Here is a 19409-nt window from a genome sequence, read left to right as displayed (position 1 = left end):
AATTGGAAAACTAGCTAAAAAATTTTCTAATGCAACTTGGAAATTAAATCATATTTCTATATATGATATTAATAGTTCAAATTCAAGATAATATTTTTCAATTTGATAATAGTAAAAAATAGAAAACTATAAATAAATTAAATTAAAAAAAAATAGAAAATCAAGGCTCAAAAAAGTAAAAAAAAAAGTTATCAAATTGTTGAAAAATAAAATAAAAAAACGAAAAAATAGTGTGTGTGTATATATATATATATATATATATATATATATATATATATATATATATATATATATATATATATATATATATATATATATATATATAAAAGATTTCAAATTTTCAAAATTGATACTTAAGGTATACACATTTTTCAGATTTGGTCCAAAGGTATTTTGGTCATTTAGAAAAAAAAAAAAAAAAAAAAAAAAAAAAAAAAAAAAAAAACAAACTAGTCAAAGGTTAAAGTTAACCTCAACCAGAAGGACCATTCATGTAATTTTCTAAAACATAGGGACTATTGGCATGACGTTTTTCATAGAAATCGTCAAAGTGCAATATTTTGCAAACCAGAGAGACTAATTATGAAATTTTGTCTATTCTTTATTTTTTTTTTTTCGTTTTTAATTTTATTTTTCAACATATTTTTTTTAACCTTTTTACCTTTTGTGTTCTATTTTTTTTATATAATTTTAGTTATTTGTGTTTTTTATAATGTTTTGTGTTTTTAGAATCAAGTAAAAATTCGATAAACAATGTAAAAGTCATGTTTTCTTTAGATTTTCTTATTTGTGAATTGAACTAGTAATGTTTTATATTTTTAGAATCATTGTCATTATTTGATCTTTTTTCATTTCTTACTAAATCGGTTATTAGTTCTTTGTTTCTTGCTCTAATGACCGGATATGAAGTTGAACTATTGAAGAGTGTAACTAAAATAATAATAGAGTCCGGCTTTTATTATTTCTTTTATTCTTTATTTTAGTCTATTATCAAATTGAAAAATACTATATTGAATTTCAACTATTGATATCATATATAGAAAATAAGATTTAATTTGCACGTTACATTTTAAATTTAGCTAGTTTTTTCATTTTAACCTAATTATTATTTTAAATAAATAAAAAGAACAACTTCGGTTATTTGATGAAGTATCTAAGCAAAAAAATAATATCAGTAACGTCATAAAATTAATAAACATTATTGATTCAATTCACAAATAAAAAAAATTAAATAAAAAACAGTTCCGATATGGTTTATAGAATTTAAAATAAAATTAACTAGTCAAAAGTTCAAATTAACGACGCAAAGATCATTCATCAAAATTTTGAAACAATAAGGACCAGTGACGTGACGTTTTTCATAAAAATATTTACTGTGTAATATTTTGCAAATCATAGGGACTAATTATGAAATTTTGTCCTTTTATATGTATTTATGGAAAATATTGTAATTTTGGTGATTATCCCTTATATGTGCTAAAGTAGGTGGCCCTCTTGGTAATTTGAATCGGAACTCTTTATTGTAGACTTTGTTTGGTTTTAGCTTCCTATCTTTATTTATCTATTATAATAAATAAAGAATTTTTTTGTTAAATGTCATTTTTTTATTAACTTGGACATATATCATTGTCTAATAACTTTAATAAATGTTGTTTCCATGTGTAATTTGTTCATTTTTTATCTTTTCTTAATTAACACATCATATTTACACCACAATTAATAATTGTCTTAATTGAAAATAATCAATAAATTACAATATTACTACTCATATATTGTATTTAATATGTTTCTTTTTAAATTTAAATTTTAAAATTTTGAATTTTAAATCTAAAATTTCAATTTTAAATAATTTTTTGTTTAACCTTCGTATTTAATTTTTTGTTTTATCCAACCCATACAGGTCTCACAACTAGTAATTTAATATATCACTATCGTGAAAAATACGAAACTTACAACTTTAGTATACGTATGTTTATTTACTTTGACATGAATATATGAATTTTTTTTCCAGCTTGTTCATATTTTATATGTAATAGTTTTATTTATTTCTTTTTATTAATGTTATATTCTCAGTCGAATCTTTGCTACTATTCGCTCAAGCAATATCTAAAAGAAGCAGGTTATATGGCAGTTTTGTAGGGTCGAGAGTCCTCCTCACATGTTTAAATTTTAATGCCTGAAATTGGAAAGATATAAGAATCTTGTAAATATTAGTGGTAGTTTAGACTTGATGATTCACCTTTTCTATTTCAGATTTTTTTTTTCTACATGATAACATTAAAAAAGGTTTTAGATAAAAAGAGCACACACACATATACAGTCACGTGAATATTCAGTCCTTTCCCAGCACAACTTTTTCTCTCTATATAAAGACGAAGGTCTATAAGTGTACACCATGCCAAATTATTTATCACATTTAGTTTATAATAAAAGAGATGTCATTGCAAAATGGGGAGCAATCCAAAGAAATGCTACGTACATTCTCAAGCTCACATATGGAACCACATTTTTAGCTTTGTGAATTCCATGTCACTCAAATGTGCAATTGAACTCCAAATACCTGATATCATTGATGGTCATGGTGCACCAATGTTGCTATCCGAGTTAGTCGAAGCCCTCCCCATCAACAAAGAGAGAACCACTTTTATCTATCGACTTATGCGCATCCTTGTCCACTCTGGTTTTTTCGTGAAACGAAGTCTATCCACAACTACAGGCAATGATGAAGTGTTAGGATACAAAGTTTTCCATGAATGACTTTGTAATGTTTGACTTTTGTAAAACTCACTTGCATGTGGAGTATTAGCCTTGTGACACATGAGAGATAGAGAGTGAGAGAGAGAGACATGTAAACACCTCTATATAAGGTGGGTTCATACCACTTGTAGAGGTGTGCTTGAGAAATGTAAAAGTGAGTGTGTAAGTGTGTGTTATTTATGTAGTCTAGATCTATATCCTTTTTGTGTAACACCATATACATTCAATATATCTCTTAAACATCCAAATCACCATGTTCAATTGTGCAAGCTTTAATTCCGTATGTCAAACCATGTTCTTTGTCACTAAAATTGGTATCAGAGCGGGTCTTCAAGATCAATGTGATATTTGAAGAACGATTCTCGGTTTGGCAATTTTTGTCGCAACTTGAACAATTTTGGTGAGTCTCTCTCTATGATCTCTCTTAATTCTTTTTGAATCGTGCGTAACGTTTTTGAATTTTGATCGTTTGATTCGTTGGATCAAATTTCTTGAAAAACCCCATTGATGATCCAATAATTTTTTTTGATCAAGTCCAAAGCCAAAATCAAAATTTCAATCTGAAACTATTCATTCGATCCATATTTTATAAGCCCAAGTTCATGATATATTCTAGTTCATTAACTGTTCACGAAGTACATTTGATCCAAAATTGTTTTTCAGTTACTGTTTATTGATTCACAAGCCCAAACATATCCAGAATGTTGATTGTAATCAGATAACCTCAAAAGCCCATTCATATCTCATATTAATCAATATCAAATAATTGTTTATCAGTTTGTACACTTGCATCACCGAGTTGTACAATTTGTTCCAAGTTCATTCCAGTTCATTCATCGATTCAACTTTCATTGATTGTTCTTTAATCTTGTTTTCTTGAGTTCCGATTTCATCTATTCGTTTCTTTTAATCATTTATATTTGATCGATAATCTAAATTTGAGATACGATTTCATATCGATTAATATGTGTTCTTGAGCCGATTCTAATTCGGTGATGAAATCTCAAGCAAAAGTCAAGATCATTATGAACAACGATGATGAACAGTTCAAATAGTGTGTTTGATCTGAACTTGATTTGAAAAGTTTTCAATTTGTGTTTGTTAAGTGACGAACTGAGAAAAGTCGATTTTGTAAGGATTGAAGTCAAAATTGAGTACGATTATTGAAGAATCGGTTGAAATCGATTTTTGATATTTGGGTGATAATAAATCAAAGATGAACAAATATCGACTGAGTTTCAATTTCGTTAGTTTGATGTGCAAAAAGTCGATTTTGGAATTGGGGAGTAATGTTCGCATGTTTGGAGTCAATTTCAATTTTGCATGAGGTTGTACTGATTGAGGTTAAAAATGCGAAGGCTTTGATTCTATGATGTTTGCAAAAGAACGAAAATTTGATTTTGGAAATTGAAGGGGAATGCGAAGGTGATTAATGGAGATATTCAGTTCGCATTTTTTGTGACAATTTTGTGGTTGATGGTCTAATTGGATTCGCATTTGTGTGAATCAAAGCTGGGTTCACATATGAGATCAAAATTGAGTTTGCATCTGGGTTTCAAAACTAATTTCGCATTTGGTTAATTGAATTAAAAATGCGAAGGTGATTAACAGTTCGCATTTGTTTAGATGGATACAAGATGCGAAGGAATGTGAGAATGAAAATGCGAAGCATTCCCTGCCCTGTTATAATCGTTCAATGAAGAAGAAAACAAATATTTTCGCATTTGGCCCCTGATCTTTTCACGAAATAATACAAATGGTCCAACTTCGCAAATGGGATTATAAATTGACAAAAATGCAGAATTTTCATTTCGCATCCCTGCAGTTTCCGCAAGATGACAAATTTTACCCAGTTTCGCATTTGGGGTAAAAATTTTGAGAAATTGGAATATTTTCAAATCCGGTCCATGCAGTTTGTGCGAATTTACACATTCTACCCAGTTTCGCAAATGGGAGTGTGTTTCGCATATTTGGCTGTTTTTGACGCACCGGGTTACTGCCGAATTTTGAAATTGACAATTTCTACCCATTTTTGAGAAATTATGTCAAAGGCGATCCGTGAACGACAATAAAAAAAAATTCAATATTTTTTGGATTTTCCAGATTGAAGCACAAAGTTTATGCCACATGTTAAGGGGGAGTTTTGACATGAAAAATTCCGAATAAAGCACGTTCTTTTTCCTTTGGAGTTTTATAATCAAATTTCGATTATAAAAAGGGGGGAGAAGTTTTATATGGAAATTCGAACTTGAATTTTTCATATTACGCGGATTTGAAGACCGAAGTGATCTTGAAGTTTTGAAGATTACGAGATGATGCAATTGGAAGTTCGGAAGTGATGTATTCGAAATGGGTTTGGAATTATTGAAGATTTTTGGGGTGTGTTTTTATGCGCAACTTTGGGTGATTATTTGGAGTTTGGAATACTCTTGATCATTCGTTGCTGCTCGGTTTGTATGGTCTCACATCCTAGAGCCCAAATTAAAGAGTCATGGAAGAATTGAAGATTGAAGTTCGTTTTGACATGTGTCACCTTTGAGGCTCGAACCGCGTAGTGCTTGATTTTGGAAGATTTGAAGTGGGTCATTCATTCCTAACTTTGAGGGGGAGAATGTTAGGGTACAAAGTTTTCCATGAATGACTTTGTAATGCTTGACTTTTGTAAAACCCACTTGCATGTGGAGTATTAGCCTTTTGACACATGAGAGATAGAGAGAGAGAGAGACATGTAAACACCTCTATATAAGGTGGGTTCATACCACTTGTAGAGGTGTGCTTGAGAGATGTAAAAGTGAGTGTGTAAGTGTGTGTTATTTATGTAGTCTAGATCTAGATCCTTTTTGTGTAACACCATATACATTCAATATATCTCTTAAACACCCAAATCACCATGTTCAATTGTGCAAGCTTTAATTCCGCATGCCAAACCATGTTCTTTGTCACTACATGAAGAGGAGGAAATAGAAGGCTATTTTCTAACTCCTGCTTCTTGACTCCTTCTCAGGGAAGAACCATTTAGCATTAGGCCCCTTTTGCTGTTCATGTTAAATCCAATACTGATGGATCCATGGCAAAACATGAGTAAATGGTTCCAGAACAAAGACATAACCCCCTTTCACATGTTGGTGGGCAGGGCTAATTTAGTAACAGGGGTAAAAGAGGAATGAAAGTAGCCGAATGCTTAAAGCTTTATTAAAGTGACTAAAAGCTGTTACAGAGATTACATTCAAAATGAAGCTCAACTAAGATACTTAAATAGGCTAAAATAACATAAAATCAGAAAACACAGCAACGTTCTTCAACAACTCAATGTGCCTTTTTATTCTCCTAAAATACCTGGTCAACATTGACTAAAATTCTCCCCCTCAATGTTGACCTTCTTCTTCATGTCCTCAACGCCTAGCGGCTTTCTCATCTCAACAAATTTGATCTGTGGCATTGCTTTTGTCAATACATCAGCTCTTTGTTGGTCCCCACTTACATTCTCCACATTAATCTGTTCCCTTTCAACACACATACGAATAAAATGGTATTTGGTATCTATATGCTTACTCCTCCCATGGTAAACTGGATTCTTTATAAGAGCAATAGCAGATTGATTGTCCACAAGTAGCTTCACCTTTTGAGCTTTTCTTCCAACAAGGTCACTTAGCAAATTTCTCAACCACAATCCATGACAGGCAGCTGCAGTTGCAGCCATGTATTCTGCCTCACACGAGCTTAAAGCAACAGTTTGTTGTTTTTGTGAGGCCCATGTTATTAAATTTCCTGAGAAATAATATGCCACACTCGTGGTTCCTCTTCCATCCTCCCGATCATCACTGTAACTGCTGTCACTGTATCCTACTAACATGCCATCACCCCCTCTGTGATACATTAGGGCATACCCGATTGTTCCTCTCACATATCTTAGGATATGTTTTATGGCTGCATAGTGGCTTTGCTTTGGGTTCTGCATATATCTACTCACAACTCCAATACTGAAGTTCAAATCGGGTCTTGTATGTACTAAATAACTTAGGCTGCCAACCAATTTCCTGTAATTTGTCGCATTTACAGGTTCTCCCTGTTCATCCTTGGTTAGCCTTAACTTTTCTTCCATTGGATACTATGAGTTGTTACACTCTTCCATTCCTGCCAACTTTAGGATTTTATTTGCATACCCCTGCTCTGTGAGCATGATACCATCCTTCCCCTGAAGTACTTCTATTCCCAGGTAATAGGATAAAAGTCCCAAGTCACTAATGTCAAACAATTGCTTCATTCTTTTCTTGAATTCTAGAATTCCTTTCTCACTTGAGCCAATAACTATAAGGTCATCCACATATACTCCTATAATGAGGATTAAATTGGATTTGTGTACCTTATAGATTGCTTGTTCTTGAGCACATCTGGTGAATCCTAGTCCTTTGAGTGACTGATCTAGCTTCATATTCCAGGCTCTTGGAGCCTGTCTTAATCCGTACAGTGCCTTTCTGACACGATAGACCATATTCTCCTTTCCTTTGACCGAGAACCCAGTTGGCTGAGAGACATACACCTCCTCCTTGAGGTCACCGTGTAGAAAAGCTGACTTGACATCTAAGTGATGTACAAGCCAGTTTTCTTTTGTCGCTAATGCCAGGATTAGTTGTATAGTTTCCAAACGAGCCACTGGTGCGAAAGCATCTTCAAAGTCGACGCCTTTTTCTTGAACATACCCCTTTGCGACTAATCGGGCCTTGTGGTTGATCACGTTTCCTGTTGCATCTCTTTTCAACTTAAATACCCATTTTAACCCAATTGCCTTTCTGTTTGGTGGCAATTTGGTCAAAACCTAGGTATTTTTTTTCTCGATCGATTTCAGTTCCGCCTCCATAGCTAGCTTTCAATTTCTTTCAACTGATGCTTCTTCAAATGTTGTGGGTTCATCATCGATCAACAGCAGTTCTTGATTTCGCTCATACAGCCTATGCACCTCGTCTTCCTCCATCCTCTCTGTATTATGGTAAATCTCGTTGATTGAGCGAAACCCTTTTGTTGGGGTATTATCGAACGAAGCTGCCGACTCAATATCATCGTAATCTCTAGAGTATTGGTTTAAGGATGCTGCTCGTGACCCATCTCCAGGTGAGGTTGATATTGGCGTCTCATCAACAGGCGTGTTGCTTGATCCGAAATCAGGAGAGAGTGCGTGATTGTTAGTCGGCGTCGAGGGGCTTGTATTCGTATGGTCTGATGGTTGTAGTTCTTGGGTTGGTTGTAATTAGGTTACTTCTTGGACCAAAACGTTAGTCTAATAGGGTGTGGTAAGTGGTTCATTAATTATTTCTTCATTCCAGGCCCATGCTTTGGACTCTTCAAACACCACATCCCTTGCAATTACAATTCGACGCTTCCTGGGATTGTACAGCCGATACCCCTTTGTTCCTTCTTCCACCCCCAAATAAACCATGGTTTCACTCCTGTCACTTAATTTGGATACGCCCTGTAATCTCTTGACAAAACCCACACACCCAAACACTTTAAGGTGTGCAACCGAGGGCTTCGCACCCTTCCAAGCCTCGTAAGGAGTCACATCCATGAGGGCTTTTGTTCCAGTTCGGTTCAGTAGGTACACCGAGTGACTCACAGCTTCTCCCCAAAATTGATCCGGTACCATCATGGCTTTGAGCAAGGACCTTGTCATCTCCAAGATGAAATTGTCGGGAGGGAAGTGAATGGGGGCCGGTGATGCGTCCCGGTCGGATGTGGAACGGCGTAAGCCGGTCTGCCGATCGTTCGATTGCGTCGTTCCACAACGCCATTTTGCTGGGGCGTGTGTGGAGTCGTCAGTTGACGTCGTATGCCAGCTTCTTCACAAAAATTCAAGAATTGAGTGGAGTTGAACTCACCCCCCGGTCGGTTCTCAACATCTTGATTTTACACTCGCTTTCTTTTTCCACCTGTAACTTTAATTTCTTGAACATGCTAAAATATTCGTCTTTGGATTTGATCAAGTACACCCACATGTATCAGGAATAATCATCGACAATTAGTAGAAAGTACTGATTGCCTCCCTTAGTTGCAGGTGTGACGGGTCCACAGAGGTCCGCGTGTAACAATTGGAGTGGTTCCTTAGCTCTCCATTGGGCCGCTTTAGGAAAGCTTTGTCTAGGTTGCTTAGCTACCATACATCCTTCACACACCTGTGTTGGATGAGATACGAGAGGCATCCCTGACACCATCTGCTTTCGTGTCATTTCTTCCAACATCCTAAAGTTCGTGAGGCCCATTCGAGCCTGCCATAGCCATGAGTCATCAACCATACTCACAGCCAAGCGCGTAGGCTTCCCAGGTGTGAGTTTTATCTTATATAGTCTATTTCTTGACCTCTGTACCTTCATGATTAAATGGCCAGCTTCATCATACATCCTTAGAAATTCCCTCTTCATTCCTATATCATATCCCTCCTCAGTCATCTGTCCCAAGCTAATTATATTGCTATGTAGAGCTGGGATATAATATACATCTGGGATAATAAACTGATCACCATTTTTGCAATCAAACAATAGAGTGCCCTTTCCTTTGATAGGGACCTTAGAACCGTCTCCAAATCGCACTTGACTAGTCACCTTCTCATCCAATTCTGCAAATAGAGCCTTAGAGCCAGTCATGTGGTTACTAGCCCCATTGTCCAGGTACCACATGTTGTCATCTTCACTTCCCATTAAATGGTTTGGATACACCTTCTCCTCTTCAGAAGAACCATACTTGCATTTTCTTCTCCGTGTACAGTTAACAACAAAGCAGGTCCATCTTCATCTACAGCTAAGTTCACCTCCTGATCTTGCTGCTTCTTGGCCTTACATTCGGAAGCATAATGGCCAAGTTCTTAGCACTCGAAGCATCTGATATGTCTTTTGTCTCGTGGCTTCCGATTGGTGTTGTTTGCTTCTTGACGAGAACTACCACCGGAACGTCCACCTCTTCCACGAGTCGACCCCCGACCTCGTGAACATCCTCTTCCACCTCTGTCACTACTTGCACCAATCCCCCGACCCCCGGTCTTGCTTGGACTTCGATGACTTGAGGAGCCCTCCGATTTTGCAAGTAACAAGGCATTATCACCACCTGAGTTTGCCTTCTGGAGTCGAAGTCGGTCTTCATAGGCCTTTAAGTGCCCAATTGCCTCCTCAAATGACATAGACTCCATATCGGAGCTTTGTTCAATTGATGCCACAAGATTTATAAACTTTTCCGGGATAGTATCGAATAGCTTCCTCACCAATTCTTCATCTTCCAGAATTTCCCCTGCACTTCCAAACTTTGAAATCATAGCAGATATTTTCCTTGCATATTCATCTATGGTCTCCGTTTCCTTCATCTGGAGTGCCTCAAATTCGCTTTTCAGTACCCGTAACCTTGCCTTTTGGACCCTCTCTGCACCCACATACCGTGACTTTAGAGAGTCCCAAACCTCCTTGGTTGTCTTCTTCTTCGCAGCCTGTGCTAGCATCTCTTTTGGGATCGACTGAAAGATGAAGGCTCGAGCTTGCTTGCTCCTTTTCTCATCCACAACTACACCGGTTTGTGGCTCAATGGCATCCCACAACCCAGGATGTTGAAGCTACTGTGATGGTGTCGTATCTAATTATCTTGGGCATACAAACCGGTCAGAACCTTTAAGCTCTAATACCACTTGTTGGTGGGCAGGGCTAATTTAGTAACAGGGGTAAAAGAGGAATGAAAGTAGCCGAATGCTTAAAGCTTTATTAAAGTGACTGAAAGCTGTTACAGAGATTACATTCAAAATGAAGCTAAACTAAGATAATTAAATAGGCTAAAAATAACAGAAACTCAAAAAACACAACAACGTTCTTCAACAACTCAACGTGCCTTTTTATTCTCCTAAAATACCTGGTCAACATTGACTAACATCACACAACCCACGGGAAGTCGATGTGGGATTTAGCAAGCCAGGAGCCGAAAGTTAACCAATTCATCAATGAAACAATGGCTAGTGATGCAAAGCTTGTAGGAAATTTCATTACTAAACATTGTGCAGATGCTTTTCAAGGGTTGAATTCAGTTGTTGATGTTGGTGGTGGTACTGGAACCATTGCTAAAGCCATTGCCAAAGCTTTTCCGAGTATCAATTGCATTAGTTTTGATCTTCTGGATGTTGTCAATGGTTTGGAGGGAAGTAAGAATATGAGTTACGTTTATGGGGACATGTTTGAAGCAATTCCTAAAGCTGATGCGGTTTTCTTGAAGGTATCTTATATTTTCGTTCTTTTAAAGCAAGTCATTTTCTTTTGCACATTTAATGTTAATCTATCTGACTCATAACTATTCTGTATTCTAACATTGGGTGTTTGATTGAAATATATTACAATATTTATGTCAGAAGTTATACTGATTAAAGTTTTATCTTGAAGCATCTTGACGATATTATGTTTATCTATGATGAAAAATAGTGGATACTACATGATTGGAATGATGAAGAATGCATAAAGGTATTGAAACGATGCAAAGAGGCGATACCGAACAAGGAATATGGAGGAAAAGTGATCATTGTAGATATGGTGTTGAAAAACGAAGAAGCAGGTGAGAAATCGTTAGAGACTCAGCTTTTCTTCGATATGCTTATGATGGTCAATGCGACAGGAAGGGAGAGGAGTGAAAAAGATTGGTCAAAGCTCTTCTATGATGATTGTTTTAGCCATTATAAAATAACTCCGATTTTGGGATTAATGTCTATCATAGAAGTGTATCTGTAGTTAAGTTGCACTAATAATTTCAACACCACATATAATTGGCGATGAAGTTACTAAAGGATGAGGTTGCTTGTATGTTTTCACCGTTGTTCTTTTTCATCAATGTTATTTTCTTCATCCTATCTGTATTGAATATGTATTGTTATAATATTGTCGTTTGATCGGTGTTTTTCATGAATTCATTTACTTTTTAAAATTTAAACTAAAATAAGTATAAAAAATATGGCGGTTTAGTCCAACTATGAGGCAAAGTTTTTCCTCTATGGCACCAAGTTTAACATTAATTTGTTTTAGTTTTAATTAAAATTCCTTTTAATGTATTCGTGTTTTGTTGGTTAATCATGTGAAAACAATGATTTTTGTTATCCACATTTTGTTTTGTTATTGATTATTAGTAGTGTAACATACATAAGGGCCGAACCCCTTATATATTACGGTTCTATTTCCTAGATTAGCGTACTAAATCTTTTTATATATTACGGTTCTACAATCGTATTCTATTACTTAGATTACCATACTATATATTTTTATAAATTACGGTTCTACAACCGTGTTCTATGCATAGTTTACCGTATTATATCTTCTAAATAGAATACGGTTCTATAATCGTATTTTATTGCTTCTTCAAATAAAACACGTTCTATTAGAATACGCCTCAATGTCCGTATTTTAATTGATTTTTCAATCGTATTTTATTTTTGATTTTATAGTAGTGTTTTGACATGACGATTAAAATAGATTGTTATTATTAAGAAAGGCATCCTACTTTAGTTTAACATGGTGTGTAAAGGGAACACACACTACATGTTCCAAAGTTCGTTGTCGTTGGAGTAAGAGAGGAACACGACGCGTCAGGGTTAAGGGTGCAACGTGCAAAGTCAAGGTCAGTGAAAGTGAAACGAAGAATGCGATGCGTATGTTTATTAAGCGCGACGTGTCGACATGTCCAGCCGGTGGACGCGTGAAGCGGGAACGAGATATGTGGCAAGGTCTAGGTGACATACATGGATGTGACACGTCGAGGGTCGGAGCACGATGTGTTCCACGGTAGAATCAATGTATATATAGAGTTAATTTTGGTTATTTTTCCAAAACTCATACATTGTTAAGGAGAGAGTTTTAGGGGTTATTTCCTGAGACGTTTAACCGAATGATTGGTATTAGTATATGAGGGTACGAGCTACCAAGCGAACTAAGGTATCATCTTGTCTCATTATCATGTAATTGTGTTTCCCTAACGTAACGATGAAGGGATGTTATAATCTGAGTTAGTTACTAGAGTTCATAATATGGTGCTATTATGAACACAATGGTAAGCTCAACGAGTGAATTCCACGGTAGAATTCTTGAATTCGTTAATGAGGGTTATAAAGCCTAATTTATGGAATTACTAGAAATGTGAGATTAAGATAATGGCTTAATGAATTAAGTTATTTAGCAGTTGTATTATGGAGATTAACTAGATTGGTGACAAACAATTACCAAGTTTAATTAGTAGTCAAGGAAATGATCACTATGGTTAGACATAATAAGTAAGCTCCTAGTAAATTGAGATAAGATTTGATAAATTTGATGTTTTAATGCAGTAGGATTTGACACATTGATTATTAATTATCCAAAATACATGTTCACCATCCACAAAAACCAGTTACAATTGTTTTCAAACCCATATCAAATACAACTTTATTTCAAAATATTAGAGTGTCCCATAAAATGTCTGAGTGAGAGTGCACGTCGCGTTATCAAGCCTTGCCCTTTCCCTTGGGCTCAGATGTACCTGATACAAATCCACAAACTGTAAGCTAATGCTCAGTGAGTTCCTCAGAGCATACCACACACAAGCCACATACAACATATCATAATAGCTATAATAGCTACATATATCACATAAATCATGCATACAACAGATAGGGATGTCGTGGGCTCGTCCCCAGGGTCTTACTCCAGGATGCCATGGGCTCCCCTCATGGTTTTACTGATGGGTTTTAAGCAAAACATCAATGTTATGGTGTACATGCAAACCCTAATAGCATTTGGATCTAGTTTGTCTAATGAACATGCAATTGAATATCCAAAGCTATAAACCATAGATCTAAGTGAATATCTAATGATTTGGGTGTTTCATTTTGTGTATTAAGCTTTGTTGACCTCAAATTGCGGGTTGTCATCACCACCACCAAAGCTGTCAGATTTTTTTGCCACCAAAACCACCAAGACACCCCTATAGTACCACCACCATTCTAATTTCGTTCCACCACAGGTTCTATAATGGAAAAATGAAAAACGTAGGATGTTATAATGATATGTTGCTAATGGTTTGTTTAGTATATAGTACAATGCTATAAATGGAAAATGGAATCCTATAATGATATGTTGGTTATGGTTTGATATGTTAGTATTTTGTATTTAGGTAATTTTTTGGAAAGTGCAATGCTATAATGTATATGCAATATTGTGTATTATGTATGTTTAAGTATAGTTGGAAAGTAGAATGCTATAACGATATGTTGGTTATGGCCTGATATGTTGGTATTTTGTATTTTGGTAATTTTTTGGAAAGTACAATGCTATATTGGAAAAAAAAGTACAATGATATATTGTATATGAAATATTGTGTATTATGTATGTTTAAGTATAGTTGGAAAGTAGAATGCTATAATGATATGTTGGCTATGGTCTGATATGTTGGTATTTTGTATTTTGGTAATTTTTGGAAAGTACAATGCTATAATGGAAAAATGAAAAAAAAAAGTACAATGTTATAATGTATACGTAATATTGTGTATGATGTATGTTTAAGTTCATTTGGAAAGTAGAATGCTATAACGATATGTTGGTTATAGTTTGATATGTTAGTATTTCGTATTTTGGTAATCTTTGGAAAGTACAATGCTATTATGATATGTTGGTAATATATTTTGTTTTCTTTGTAGTTGAAAATGATGCAAACAATGCTAAAAGACCCGGCCTGTAGTGTGGCACTAGAATACTTGTTTTGCTCATTGTTGTCACGAAATGAAAATGAAGGGAATGATGAGGACGAGTGGCTATTTTTTATGGATTTATGAAATGTTTTGTTTGGGTTAATATTTTGGATATATTGTATTATGTTTGGAGGAATAATATGGACAGGATGTTTATGGATTAACATTCTGGATTTGATATAGTATTAAGTGTGGTGAATGTCTCAAACTATTTTTATACAAAATTAAGTTTCATAGCTACTTTTATAAATGTTATAATGTTTTTTACGATTTTAATGTTAAATACAAAAAAATAAAATAGCGTCGACATGTCTACTGCGGCGACTTCAAGCATTACTGCGACACAGAATAGTAACTTACAAACACGTAGGTATAACCATTATTTAATAGGTAAATTAGAATTTTAGTTATCTATTGTGCAACAAAAAAGAAAAATAATAAAATAATAAAAAAGGAAAACTTTAATGAACAATTCCGAAAACAACACAAACTTCGCTTGTGCTCCAATGACATTTTCTCTTTATTAATTAATTTTTTATTTATTTATTTTGATTATTGTTATATTCTCATTGGAGTGTTTGCTAGTATTTGCTCAAGCAATATTTTAAAGAAGCAGGTTATATGACAGATTTGTGGGGTCGAGAATCCTCATGACTTATGCCTGAAATGGGAAAGATATAAGAATCCTGTAAATATTAGTGGAAGTTTAGACAATATGCTTTCATCATCTTTTATATTTCAGACTTTGTTCTAAATGATAATATTAAAAAATGTTTTAGATAAGTACACTAGCAAAGGAGCACATATAGAGTCACGTGAATAGTCAATCCTTTCCCATCACACAACTTTTCTGTCGATATATATATAGACGACGGTCTGTAATGATACCATGCCAAAATATTTATCACATTTACTTTAACAAAAAGATATGTCACTGCAAAATAGGGAGCAATCCAAAGAAATGCTTCATTCTCAAGCTCACATATGGAACCACATTTTTAGCTTTGTGAATTCCATGTCACTCAAATGTGCAATTGAACTCCAAATACCTGATATCATTGATGGTCATGGTGCACCAATGTTGCTATCCGAGTTAGTCGAAGCCCTCCCCATCAACAAAGAGAGAACCACCTTTGTCTATCGACTTATGCGCATCCTTGTCCACTCTGGTTGTTTCATGAAACAAAGTCTATCCACAACTACAGGCAATGATGAAGAGGAGGAAAGAGAAGGCTATTTGCTAACTCCTGCTTCTCGACTCCTTCTGAAGGAAGAACCATTTAGCATTAGGCCCCTTTTGCTGTTCATGTTAGATCCAATACTGATGGATCCATGGCAAAACATGAGTGAATGGTTCAAAAACAAAGACATAACTCCTTTTCACACAACCCACGGGAAGTCGATGTGGGATTTAGCAAGCCGGGAGCCGAAAGTTAACCAATTCGTCAATGAAACAATGGCTAGTGATGCAAAGCTTATAGGAAGTTTCATTACTAAACATTGTGCAGATGTTTTTCAAGGGTTGAATTCAGTTGTTGATGTTGGTGGTGGTACTGGAACCATTGCTAAAGCCATTGCCAAAGCTTTTCCGAGTATCAGTTGCATTAGTTTTGATCTTCCGCACGTTGTCAATGGTTTGGAGGGAAGTAAGAATATGAGTTACGTTTGTGGGGACATGTTTGAAGCAATTCCTAAAGCTGATGCGGTTTTCTTGAAGGTATCTTTTATTTTCTTTCTTTTAAAGCGAGTCATTTTCTTTTGGACATTTAATGTCAATCTATCTGACTCATAACTATTCTGTATTCTAACATTGGGTGTTTGATTGAAATATATTACAATATTTATGTCAGAAGTTATACTGATTAAAGTTTTATCTTGAAGCATATTGATGATATTATGTTTATCTATGATGAAAAATAGTGGATACTACATGATTGGAATGATGAAGAATGCATAAAGATATTGAAACGATGCAAAGAGGCGATACCGAACAAGGAATATGGAGGAAAAGTGATCATTGTAGATATGGTGTTGAAAAACGAAGAAGCAGGTGAGAAATCGTTAGAGACTCAGCTTTTCTTCGATATGCTTATGATGGTCAATGCGACAGGAAGGGAGAGGAGTGAAAAAGATTGGTCAAAGCTCTTCTATGATGCTTGTTTTAGCCATTATAAAATAACTCCGATTTTGGGATTAAGGTCTATCATAGAAGTGTATCCGTAGTTAAGTGGCACTAATAATTTCAACACCACATAATTGCCGATGAAGTTACTAAAGGATGAGCTTGCTTGTATGTTTTCACCATTGTTCTTTTTCATCAATGTTATTTTCTTCATCCTATTATGTATTGTTATAATATTGTCGCTTGATCGGTGTTTTTCATGAATTCATTTATTTTTTAAAATTTAAACTAAAATAATTATAAAAAATATGGCGGTTTAGTCCAACTGTGAGGCAAAGTTTTTCCTCTATGGCACCAACTTTAACATTAATTTGTTTTAGTTTTAATTAAAATTCCTTTTAATGTATTCGTGTTTTGTAGGTAAATCATGCGAAAACAATGATTTTTGTTATCGACATGTTGTTTTGTTATTGATTATTAGTAGTGTAACATACATAAGGGCCGAACCCCAACCCCCCCTTAAAAAAAAAAAAAAAAAAAAAAAAAAAAAAAAAAAAAAAAAAAAAAAAAAACCAACCAACCCCAACACGACAGCACATAATCGTAACTTGCGCATCGGAGCATAATATCATGCCAATCACATATTACAGTTGATCCCAATTTCCCTTTTTTTATCATACCACAAAGATTTCAGCATTCTCCCGAGCTGATCCCATTATCACATCTTCTATGTTCTCTATTTTTTGAACCTGGTTTCATCATTGACTCCATCCGAGAACCGCTCCTAATAGTCACGGTGGTCCAAATATAGAGAGAATGTTAGAGAAAAATAGAGAAGGTAGCAACCGCAGCCCCATACAACCAATGGGGACTCTAGGCATAATCCCGCTACCAACAATTCCATGTCTCCCGCCAATATTAATGACCATGTCTTCTGTAATTACCCGAAAATTCAGGTATTTAGCTACATGGGAAGCAGACCTAGTTTTGACATGACGATTAAAATAGATTGTTATTATTAAGAAAGGCATCCTACTTTAGTTGAACATGGTGTGTAAAGGGAACACACACTACATGTTCCAAAGTTCGTTGCTGTTGGAGTAAGAGAGGAACATGATGCGTCAGGGTTAAGGGCGTGACGTGCAAAGTCAAGGTCAATGAAAGTGAAACGAAGAATGCGATACGTATGTTTATTAAGCGCGACGTGTCGACGTGTCCAGACGGTGGACGCGTGAAGCGGGAACGAGATATGTGGCAAGGTCTAGGTGACATACATGGATGTGACACGTCGAGGGTCGGAGCGCGATGTGTTCCACGATAGAATCAAAATATATATATATATATATATATATATATATATATATATATATATATATATATAGAGAGAGAGAGAGAGAGAGAGAGAGAGAGAGAGAGAGAGAGAGAGAGAGAGAGAGAGAGAGTTAATTTTGGTTATTTTGCCAAAACTCATACATTGTAAAGGAGAAAGTTTGAGGGGTTATTTCCTGAGGCGTTTAACCGAATGATTGGTACTAGTATATGAGGGTACGAGCTACCACGCGAACTAAGGTATCATCTTGTCTCGTTATCATGTAATTGTGTTTGCCTAACGTAATGATGAAGGGTTGTTAGAATCTGAGTTAGTTACTAGAGTTCTTAATATGGTGCTCTTGTGAACATAATGGTAAGCTCAACGGGTTGAATTCCATGGTGGAATTCTTGAATTCGTTAATGGGTTATAAAGCCAAATTTATGGAATTACTAGAAATGTGAGATTAAGATAATGGCTTAATGAATTAAGTTATTTAGCAGTTGTATTATGGAGATTAACTGGATTGGTGACAAACAATTACCAAGTTTAATTCAGGGGCGGGTCCTTTAAGGGGCCAGGAGAGGCCATGGCCACCCTGTTTTTTTGCCCAGTAACTTAATCTTGATGAGTTTGGTTCTTGATGATGTGTTTGAAATGGGGTGTGGATTATGCTAACCAAAAAAGAACCAACCGACGATTTCAAAATTGAGAAAAAGGTAAGTTACTAAGGTATTAAAACATTTCATATCAAAATTTAAATGATATTCGAGAAATCAGGACTCAATAAAAATATCAAATAAATAAAGTCTTTTAAATTTTAATAGATAAACTTATAAAAGCCCAATAATCAACCTCAATTAAGACTTTTATAAACCCATAAAAAGTAGATCAAAGAAACCTAAAGAGTAAAATCTAAAAAACCCTAACCTTGTCTCTCTTGTCTTTGGTTGCCGCTTAAAAGTTGACGCCGGACAATGCCGGAAACTCGAGCTCTTCGTCGCCTCTATGTTTGACCGAAACCGTCTCTTGCTCATCTCGTTTCCAAGGTCTCCTCGTATGTTGATTTAAAAGTATAGCTTCTGAAACTGTGAACAAAAAGTCTTAGCTTGTTTTTCTTATTAAATGTGTGGTAAATAAGAGAAGCTTATAGCCTTTAAGTTTTTGTCAGCTTTGTTTTTTTTCCTATTCAATGTGTTGTCAAATAAAAGCTTTTCGTGATATAATATAATATTTTATGTTTAAATCACCATTTGATTTACATTCTAGAATTGTACAGATTTTCTTATTAATAAAAATAATCTAAAGCAAAGGAATTCTTATTATACCTTATTGATATGTTCTATAGTTGATAAAGAGACTAATATCTTTTATTATAATTGACCATAATAAATATATATGTTTGGATTTCTTTTAGACTTTTGGTTTCGGCCCCCCTACTTTTACTTGTCGTGTTCTGCCCCTGGTTTAATTATTGGTCAAGGAAATGATCACTATGG

General features: G+C 35.1%; 1 protein-coding gene and 1 pseudogene across 1 annotated transcript; both read left to right on the top strand.

Annotated features, from left to right (window-relative positions):
- Nucleotides 1–2414: 2414 nt before the first annotated feature.
- LOC145098290 (trans-resveratrol di-O-methyltransferase-like) lies at nucleotides 2415–11498 on the top strand (annotated as a pseudogene).
- A 3894-nt stretch (nucleotides 11499–15392) lies between these two features.
- Nucleotides 15393–16845, top strand: LOC145100082 (trans-resveratrol di-O-methyltransferase-like). The gene is made up of 2 exons (XM_079037485.1): nucleotides 15393–16196; nucleotides 16400–16845. Exons 1-2 carry the CDS (start codon nucleotides 15408–15410, stop codon nucleotides 16700–16702), a joined length of 1092 nt encoding a protein of 363 aa, XP_078893611.1. The 5' UTR covers nucleotides 15393–15407; the 3' UTR covers nucleotides 16703–16845.
- The last annotated feature ends 2564 nt before the right edge of the window (nucleotides 16846–19409 follow it).

This window comes from Lactuca serriola, chromosome 4, assembly GCF_051521515.1.
Source record: "Lactuca serriola cultivar US96UC23 chromosome 4, Lser_US96UC23_V15, whole genome shotgun sequence".
In the NCBI taxonomy this organism is placed as follows: domain Eukaryota; kingdom Viridiplantae; phylum Streptophyta; class Magnoliopsida; order Asterales; family Asteraceae; genus Lactuca; species Lactuca serriola.
The sequence above is the reverse complement of the archived record's forward strand: the minus strand, read 5'-3'. Positions and strand labels throughout refer to the sequence as shown.